Source organism: Sinohyriopsis cumingii, unplaced genomic scaffold (assembly GCF_028554795.1).
Source record: "Sinohyriopsis cumingii isolate HCF-2022 unplaced genomic scaffold, ASM2855479v2 utg005412l, whole genome shotgun sequence".
Lineage (NCBI taxonomy): Eukaryota > Metazoa > Mollusca > Bivalvia > Unionida > Unionidae > Sinohyriopsis > Sinohyriopsis cumingii.
In genome coordinates this window covers 28,220-38,889 of record NW_028316943.1, presented here as the reverse complement: position 1 = coordinate 38,889, position 10,670 = coordinate 28,220, and the positions used below count along the sequence as shown (strand labels likewise).

At 34.0% G+C, this 10,670-nt stretch overlaps 1 protein-coding gene across 1 annotated transcript; it reads right to left on the bottom strand.

Annotated features, from left to right (window-relative positions):
* Positions 1–3,844: 3,844 nt before the first annotated feature.
* Positions 3,845–8,976, bottom strand: LOC149768910 (uncharacterized). The gene is made up of 4 exons (XM_089949998.1): positions 8,819–8,976; positions 7,214–7,339; positions 4,509–4,675; positions 3,845–3,960 (listed from the first exon to the last, which is right to left on the bottom strand). Exons 1-3 carry the CDS (start codon positions 8,856–8,858, stop codon positions 4,536–4,538), a joined length of 306 nt encoding a protein of 101 aa, XP_089806124.1. The 5' UTR covers positions 8,859–8,976; the 3' UTR covers positions 3,845–3,960; positions 4,509–4,535.
* Between the last annotated feature and the right edge of the window lie 1,694 nt (positions 8,977–10,670).

Below are 10,670 nucleotides of genomic sequence, written 5' to 3'. Positions count from 1 at the left end.
TATATATATATATATATATATATATATGCAGTATCCTTGATATGACTTTGCTCGGATGAATTATAAGACTGATTGTATGGTGATTTTTATACTGTCGCAAGTTGCCTTTCTTGGGGAGAGTGCTAATCAGTGATTAGATATATGGCGATGGCCATGCTCTATTTGACAGATCCTGTTGCAAATGTTTGTGAGGGCGCTAATCATTGTTTCTCCTTCAGCTTTGATCATTTCTGCTGGGATGTTGTCTACGCCTACTGACTTTCTCTTTTTCATCAATCTCACTGCAGCTGCCTACGAGCAGACAGGGTTCAGAAAGGGGTGCAGCACAAGAGAGCAGATCTCCAACCTCAGAATATTGTGTGAGATGTACCTTCAACACCAGCAAGATCCACCTCATTACAGTAATAGAGCACCTCTATGCCAAGGCCACCAGTGCAGTATAATTCAACGGCAGCAAAGGTACTGGGTCAGGACAACTGTTGGAGTCACACAAGAATGACTGCTCTCTCCTACACTATTCACGGGGAAGAGAGTAAGTCAATCATATAGTCTGAAGTTTAGCTCATTTTAATGTTGTAGTGTTTTAGTAATTTTTATCTTTTTCTTCTAGACTGCAGACTTTCTCGCCCTATTTCAAAATATAGAGATTGCCGACTAGTGTATTTTGGATGTCCTGTAATTATTCTTGCCGATTCGAGCTATAGTTTTACAATTTTTCTGAATCATCAACAAACGTCCTACACAGATTACAATGGCATGTTCCAAATTAGACCTTATATAAGTTATATACAGTTTTGATAATTAAACCTACTTAGTTTATATTTTAGTTTTCGTATGTCAGCTATTCAGGAAGATGCTGATTTTCAATAACATCTATCTGACATGTCCGTTTCATATTTGATGAAATTAATAATCCTATATGGCGATGAGAACTCCCATATTTAAGTTTGATATTATCACAAACATGTTCAAGATTATTTATTACGCTTTTGTTTGAGAATGAACATAGCTACTGTTTTTTTCTGGATAAAACTTTTAAAGCCATTTCCTGGACCAGTTATGCAGTTTTATTAGATCATTATTCATGACAAGCTCAATTTCAGCACAACAAGGAGTTATACAATGGACAGATGAGTGAGAGAGCTCATACAATTGGCAATAGATTTTACACAGATTAAAAATAAGAGTGGCCCACGCACGGATTCCTGCGGCACACCTGCATTTATAATCATTTCCCGTGAATACGTATCGTACAAAACCACCCTTTGTTTTATACTACTTAAATAGCTTTCAAAGCATTTTATTAAATTACTAACAACACCGTTTTCATTCAGTTTAGATAAAAAGCGTATATGCAAGACCCGATTTAAAGCTTTTGATGGACACAAAATGCAATACAAGAATGTTTAGATTGTTCTAATTAAAATGCAAATACAAAGACACATTTCAATAAGCTGAAAAACATTGGGGTGACCAGGATGGCGGGTTCCATGAAAGTAATTATATGATTGTTTAAACATGCATCTTTCAAAGCTTTTTGCCGCACATTTAAGTAGAGATATTACTCTAAAATTGGCTATCTTGTGTGGCTAATCCTTTTCAGGAATAGGAAGAATGTGCGCAAGTTTACATTTAAGTATCCAAATGTTTCTACTGTGATTCTGCAATTTTTCCTTTAAATCAAATAAAGAGTGTCATTCATATTTAATTTGTATTGTGAGTTCATTTTGTCCATTATCAATGTATTTTTAATTTGTGGTGTGTGTTTGACCTTTGTCCATAAAAGAGTGTAGGAGTTAGGGTTACAGGCCTAATGTCATGAAAGGGCAAACATGTTTACAAGGTTTTGAATTCTGGATACAGCCTTGATTCTGACCCTAAAGGTTTCTAGAAACAAACATTTGTTTACATTTTGATGAAAACGGCCATTAAGATGTCTTTCATCCTGGTTCTGAAATTGGATGTTAACTTCTTTATATTAAGAATGGTTATATTATAATTGCCTATTATTATCTTGACATCTGTATGTAGTAGTATCGATTTGAATTGTGTTGCAGTCAATATTTGACAGGATTTAGTTTTTCAATGACATTAAAAGGTACACAATAATACTTTCGGACTAAATCACCATTGCTGGTTTATTGTGAATTCATTCAAGGACAATTTAGTAATATTCCATTGTGATACATTAAAAATGTTAGCATCGCAATACTATTCCAAGCTTTTAGTACATCAGCACACTCAAAATTGAAATTCACTTGGAACACCACTGGAATTCATTCGGAATAGTCTAAACGTTGTACTTGCGATGGAACTTGCAGGATTACTTGAGATTTAATTCACAACATTGTATATTCGTTTTAGTTATTTACTTTTTAATTTAGAAAAATAAATTATTTCCTGAAGATTTTGGTCTTCGCTCTTTTCTGCTACTTAATATAAGGCCATGAAGTTGTAAAAATTGAAGTACCTTCACGCCTATCTGTATATATCTCATACAATTTTGTCAAAATACAAATGTTGACAGGCACATTTAATCCCTTTCACTCTGAAAAAAATCAATTTTAAAGACAGAGATGTGATCGAAATCGTATATGTTGCAAATTAGGACTGAATTTTGTTCCCAAAGACAATTTATTTTTGGTTATATCGTAGCTGGTATTTATGTCTAAAACCTTCATCTTTTGTTTCACTTTATGCAAGTTAGTAGTTTGGAAAACATAGAAAGTGGTGTTTTTATTAAGATCTTTCCTTCCTTCTTTCAGATAAGAATTAATGGCATCATCTCAATGGAAAAGGGTGTCTTGATAGAGGGCAATCTTTGGCCGAATGCTACGTCTCACTGACTCTACCGCTACATAATCCCCCACACTACACTTGACACTAGAGGCCATATTGTACAATGAAGACTTAAGTAGTACCAAACATATTTTAAATATTCATTTTTTGGGGGGCGGGGGGGGGGGGGGTTAGGGTGTCTGTACAAAATGACCGGATATTTTCCTATTTCAGACAAGAAGTAAAACTCTTGGTTCGGCTTGGTCTATATACCTCTAATTGTTTTCTTATATTACAATTTTACATGACACTGGTTATGATAATTTTGATAATAGTTCGGTTTCCAAGAGGTGTAGACATTAGCAACGTTCCTAAAGTTACTTTATCTTTTTACAACAAAACATTTAAAGACGACTTGAATACTGTATCTTGAATTTGTGGCAATCCCTAAATTATCCTCGGACATACAATCAGATTATTGCCAAGCATATACGTGTGTGCGCACGCGCGCGCGTGTGTGTGTGTGTTTGTGATTATGAATTTTAACGTAGCTTTACAATTTTTTTTATCCATATCGCTCTGATGTCTGCAGTGTGGCAAAATATTGCGATGTTTATCACGGGGTGACATGCCAAATACATGTAGCATGATGTCTCACCTAGTCATATTGTCCTGACACCAGTCCGACCAGTCCTAACATTAACATCTTAATGCTGAACGCCTAGCGAGGCAGCTGTTAGTACAATTTTTATGTATTTGGTATGACTCGGTCGGGGCTTAAATCCGCTAACACCGCTTCTAAGACGGATGCTCTAACCACTTGACCTCCGGAGCGGACGTCAAAAATATACGCGAACATATGACGCGTAGTAATCTAAGCCATACAATAGATAATCAAAACTATTTTCTTCAGCAGAAACGTTTTGATGTAAAAGCAAGGTGACTGCATTATATTGAAGCAATTTAGCTACGAAGCTCGAACGATACCAAACATGGCAGGAGTGAGCTGTTCCTGTAATGAAAATTTCACTAATAAAAAGAAACCATTAACATGACTCCATTCAAATGTGGATTAACATTAACAACTATATTTATTTCTGATTTTGCACAATAATCATCATGAAGCACAAATCACAACCATGTGTTTTCCATCATGTACGCTATCATGCCGTTTACTTCAGCCTAAAAATGCGAAAGAAAAGATTTGTTAATGTACGATTCTTTCTGTGATATTTCTAGTCCATTTGTAGACCACATACTGTCTACATATAAAAAAAATACAGACTTTTAATACGGGAAAAGAAAACCATGCAAAGGCAAACTGCCATACATTTTGAAGCAAAGTTTGTTTAAATTGTTGTTAAATCAAAAAGGAACGTCGTTTATGGCTAATGTAATGCATAAAAGAGTAGAAGGTAGATAGTGAATAATATAAAGCACGTACGTATACAAAATACCTACCTACCTTCCCATGCGGCATGTCTGCCTGTCTGTCAACATACTTACCCACCTATCTGCATACTCTCCCTCAAACATACATACATACATACACACACACACACGCATACATACATACATACATACATACATACATACCTTTTGTCATCAATGAAAATTCATAAACATATCCTTTAAAGTTTTGAAAAAGACTATTTATAAAGTACTTCAATTTTCTAAATGACTAATTTGAAGAACGATAATAATCATTCATGAAAAAGTAAAATAATTACCATTTTCGTATCTCTCCAGCTATGATTTTACTTTCCGCCATTTTGAAAATGGGCGTTTCCATGGTGTGCGCAGTGACATGTATTGTCCACACAATGTACTTGGTGATCATTACATCGCGATGGTTCTGGATTATTTGCACCTGTACAGTCAGTTTTTGACGAGCACGCTGTTGGAGAAAAAATATACACATTTTAGCAAAATAAAAAATAGAATATAATGTTAATTTTGCACTAACAACGATCACACACACAGTACGTCTCTTATCCGGACTCAGATTGTACAAAATTTACACTTGTACACACATGTACTATATTTTGATGATTTTTTTATTCATTTCAAGGGACCTGAAAACGAAACAAACTTGCCGACCAGAACGGCACCATAGAATATAGTAACTAAAATAAGAAACAAACACACCCATCACAAATTATCACAATGACATTATGCTTAATTGAATTAACTTATCAAAAATCAACTATTTACTCGAAATGGAAGGACAGGTAAGAAACAAAGAAAAAAAACGTTTGCATATAAGTGTGTTAGGCTGTGACCATAAGTATATTGCCATACACAAATTCGAGGTTACCATTCATATCAAAGGGATTCAATAGTCCATGGTTATTTAATTAATAGTTGATCAGCGATCAGAGGGGTTATACAAGTTAGTCATGTGTGTGAATATAACCTTTCACAGCAGACTTTTCATTGCCAAGTATATATATATATATATATATATATATATATATATATATATATATATATATATATATATATATATATATATATATATATATATATATATATAAACGTACGATTATCAGACACATATAATGCAGATACTCCTTTTTACAGCACAACGTAAACTATATTAGATGACATCTGTTTAATCTTCATATGGAGAAATGAAAGTTAAGTGCCATCCACAAAATATGTAAAACAACGATTAAATATCAACACAGACAAACTTGGGCAGCTAACACCAAAACACGTCATGTAAAGGTCGTAATTACAGGTTATTTTAAAGTACTTTTTATTTAGAAAAGATATGTTTTTATTACCCAAAGGTTGTCTAAAAACATAATTAAGTTGGGAACTTCATAAGTTTCCTATTGAAACTGGTAGATACTATTTCCTATAATGAAAGAGATAGCACGTTCTTTCACTTACTAGAAATAAATGTAATTAATGAATCACTACAGGCAACATAATACTCTCGAAAAATATTTGCTGGTTAATTAAAAGATTGCGTTTTTAGAATTTTTTAATCGTAATGTTTTGGTATGACACGATATCTTCGTCTTCGTTTTCGTACATACCTCATTTGTTGTAAACGTTACAACCGGAAGATAATTGACTCTCAACTTTCTTCTATCATCCGGATGACCAATTGTCTTTATTAATTACATGTCCCCATATGAATCTGGATAATCAACGTATGTATGTATGTATGTATGCATGTATGTATGTATGTATGTATGTATGTGTGTATGTATGTATGTGTGTATACGTGTGTATATATGTATGTGTATGTATCTATGTACATATGTGTGTGTGTGCGTGTGTCTAATTGCCGCGTAGGTGGAAGTTCAAACCAATAAAGCGCGACATCTGCAATTTTCAGATAACACTTGCGTTAGTCATACCACCGTGTAAACCGTTTGTAAATTCAGCTCTCTCTCTTTTGTATATGTTGATTGTGTTGCTTATTTTGGAAAGAAAGTCTGTAAGGAAAGTCACGTCTCCTCAGGATCTTACATATTGAATTCATATATACGTAGAAAACCTCCTTATAACTACATTATATGAGATTTGTGGCCATTTCTATAAAAGTATTTATTTATTTATCTATCTATATATCTATATATCTATCTATCTATCTATTTATCTATCTATCTTTCTATTTATCTGTCTGTCTGTCTGTATGTCTGTCTGTCTACCTCTACCGTTTTATTGCATGATAATGAGGGTATAATAGACGAATGCAAACTCTTAACTTTCGGTGATTCATTTTAGACAGTATATATATATATATATATATATATATATATATATATATATATATATATATATATATATATAATCAGTAAATAAGCTATATCCCTCTCCCTAAACAGAAAAATGTTTTTTAAAAAATAATAAAAATACGAAGAATATTAACACGGGCGATTTAATCGACAGTTGTTGTGGATTGGTCCTTTAAAACCCCACAGGTTATCCTTGTGGAGAGAGCTGTAAATGGCACAAATAATCTATACACTTGCTATCGAATTCGTGTCATACGTATAAACAACCGTCTCCCAGTTACAAAAATTGAAATCAAACCAGCACAGTACCAAAGTCCCTTCGTTTAAAGAGTTTATCATGTAAGTCTGAATTTCGCTCTATCTCCCAAACATTGTCTTGCCAGTCAGATCTCGTTAATTTGCAATGCGCTCTTGTTACACACTCGGATTAAAGCGTTGACGATGGTGCAATTAAATGAAATATGTTGCTTTATAATTCTTATCAGCAAAACAGACAAACAAGTGTATCATGCACATACAAAAAAAAAAAATACAAAAAAAAAAAAGAATAATGACAGGTTTATAGTTGGACCTTTCATAACAAAATAACGTTTTTAGAACTACTCATATTTATATGGAACTGATAAGTAAAATGTGTCCCAAAATGAAAGATGATTCAGTATTCGTTATGTTACACTTACCTTTCCCAGTATTGTGAAGAGTTTCGCACGTGCAGATGTGATTTTGACACTGAAGAGTCTGATTTGACCAGCATGTTAGCGTACAGTCATGCACTCCATGCGGACAGTTTTCACTAAGCACTAATACTGCAAAGGAAATGATAAGATTACTAGCTACTAAATAACGTTACACTGCCTGAAAGATAATGGCATTTATTGTTTGATCCTAACCCTCTAGCAGCATATACCACCAGGCGATTTTAAAAATGAAAAGCTTCAAGATATACAATGTGCATATGACTTATTCATCTGATTCGTTGATTTGTAACTTCTAACTCCACTCTCACCAAGCGCTTGATGACAATGTCACCTTTATCGCGTTTTATACCAATCGGAAATTCAACACTAGTACGGCGTCCATGTTTGAGCCACTGCGCGTGCGTTGTTTGCACAACAGAAATGGTATGATTCATAATTCTTAGATGTCACTAACGTTGAAATTTACAGGCACATTGCCACTCCGTTTTCAAAACTTGTTTTTAATATCAAATGCATTCTGAGACGACATTGAGCAGACTCATAGGTACCATTGAACACTTTGGTTTTATTTGAGCCACGGACTACATTGTGACAACCATGTTAGAAATTATAAATGAATTAACGAAGTGAGTAAGTTTTGTATATTTTAAAATATCTGTGATGCTTTTTTGGTTCTTATATCTGTAGCAGGGTACAAGCTGCATGATGTAAGACTGAAAATATAGCAAGTAATCGTGATGAAACGTAGTTTGCATAATTTGCATCAATGAACCAACCAACCAAACAACCAGCCAACCAACCAACCAACTAACCAAGCAAACACAATTGGAAGTTGTATGTTTACCTTTCATCCAGATATATAATTTCATTAAAATGGTCTTTAACATCGGTCACTTTTACCAATACCTTAACGATAAGTAGATTTAGTATATGTTAAATATCTCACCATAATTGTATACGAATTATTAAATTGAGAATTTTGATCTATTTAAATTTTCACAGGTATTCTACTAATTAGGAACAGGTTTTGGATGTTACAATTTTTGCGTCGATTTCAACCGTACAACATGAATGGTCATCAACAACCTATGATTTATCGTTTTCATTTACCTTGCCACACTATAGAAATCAACCTCTACTGTTTTTCCTCCAGAAATTAACATTTAAGCTTTATCCTTGAATACACTATCAGGTCTCCAATGCAGAAAAATAATTAGCCAATATAATAAGTATCGACCATGAAACGATCTCTTTTAAAGGCACCAGTGTGATATATAATATATATATATATATATATATATATATATATATATATATATATATATATTATGTCTCATGCGAATCAACTTATTTTGAAGTAAAATGCTATGAAATATATGAATAACCATACGCTTATTTATGCTCATTCTTCCCGTAATTTCGTCTGCATATCATATTCAAACATTACACATATATACATGATTCCGACCTAACTTTCAGTTTAATTTTAAAGCTTGGCGATGATAAGACTGTATACTATCCACTGAAATTTTATGTTATCTAAGCCCTGTAATGATCTGTCCAATACCAGCTTAATACATATCTTACCAACGAGGGCACAGGCGAAAGCAGCAAGGAGCACGCGCATTTCTGTAACTCTCTGGAAACTACAAATTTCCGGACTTGTAGCAGCTGAGATCAGAACTGAGCTCCCAAGTCGTAATCTTCCTTTATATTGCGAAATTTGACGTCATTCTTTCATTTGACATATGGCCTGTTCCAGAGGGACACGTTTAAATCAGTGATAACTGTTTCTATTGTCACGAGCAAGCAAACTGACTAATGCTGTGAACAAAAATTATGCCACAATTATGCGAAATATAATCTTTGTTGAGCGTCAATCTAGACAGGAATGGTTGCCCACAAATACAAAAGTCATTTAACCCCTTCTACAGGAATCTTCTTTCTTCTTCACAAATCTCACATACACACAAACACACACACATACACATACACACAAACACACACTCATACACAAATACAAAATAGTCATTTAACCCCTTTTATAGGAATCTTTTTTCTTCTTATACTTCACAAACTTCACTGTTTCATTTTTTTGTTATATAATCTTTTGAAACATTGGTAACTAAATAAATAAAAGATAACCTACTCGAGATAGGAGAAATACAAATAATTAAACAAAGTATGGACCCCATCTCGAGCACAGTTAATCTGATGATAAAACGCGAGAGCGAATACAAAATAGCACGCATATAAACCACTAAGATTTTAATTTATATAATAGCACAAAGCTGACTCGCCAACATTCAAAATTTTCTAAAAATCTCCTATTGAGAACAATACTCATACGAAAAGATAGGACAACTGGGTACTTGAATTTGATAATAAATTGTTGTCCCAGCATAGAAACATATAAAGCAATCATACCATATAGCACACACATATAGCACACATGGGACATAGGTGACCCTAGCAAAGGTCAACTATAAAGAATTAGGGAAGGAACTCCGAGAAGGTGATAGAAACCATTCTCGGATGAACAATTCTATATATACACTAGGGACTTATTAGAAATACCCCAACACACATTTCTAAATTAAAAATATTTCATTTCAAAATTCTTTTTAAAAAAAATAACACATACAACACGCCTTTGGGGGATACACCAATACATACGCAATTTCCACTTCTTTGGCTGGTGGGGAGGGGCATCTGTCTGGAGTCTTGCTCGTCGGTGGTGTCAAAGGGTCATCAGGTATAGGAAAGGCACAAAATAGTCCTCTGGTTCCACAAGAGGATGGCGAGGGAAAAGGGCTGAACATCTGTGTCCACTGGGCTTTTCGAATAGGTTGTTAATTAACTACCACGTAACATAGAATTGTCCGCTGACAAAATCCATAGTCAGTCGGCTAGGTGTGAATGTTTGCTTGATCGTACCAGGCATGGACCTGTTATGGTTGGAATTGAAGTCAATGGGATATGCTTAAACGTGTTTTGCAAATAATCCTGACTCTTTACCTGAATCATTGGAAAGGTAACTGAATTTTAATAAATAATTTCATTAATATGTGAGCAGATCTTTCTGGTCCTTTTTCGAGAAGCCAACATTTGTAAAACACAGCATACTACGAATATCTGACATGATCGTATTTAACCATACATTAGTGAATATTAATAGATTTGAAGTTAAATGACTGGTGGATCCAATTACATATAAATGTTAAAGACGATTGTGACTCCAGAACTTACTATTAGCACCCCACCTCTAAAATTGTATATCATATAGTGTCACCACTGTCTGTACGTACGTACGTTGGTCCTTCAGATACTAGTTAAGTTTCGCTTTAGGTTTATTTCCAGGAATGATATAGGGAATCCGTGGCCTGCCCACACACTTGTTGTTAGTTTCAGTTGAGATTAGTCACTTAAACAATACAGA

Coding starts and splice junctions, on each gene's coding strand:
- LOC149768910 (XM_089949998.1), bottom strand. CDS start 8,858: ATGCGCGTGCTCCTTGCTGCTTTCGCCTGTGCCCTCGTTG. Junction 7,340..8,818: donor TTTCGCCTGTGCCCTCGTTG/GTAAGATATGTA, acceptor TTTCCTTTGCAG/TATTAGTGCTTAGTGAAAAC. Junction 4,676..7,213: donor TCTTCACAATACTGGGAAAG/GTAAGTGTAACA, acceptor TTTCTCCAACAG/CGTGCTCGTCAAAAACTGAC.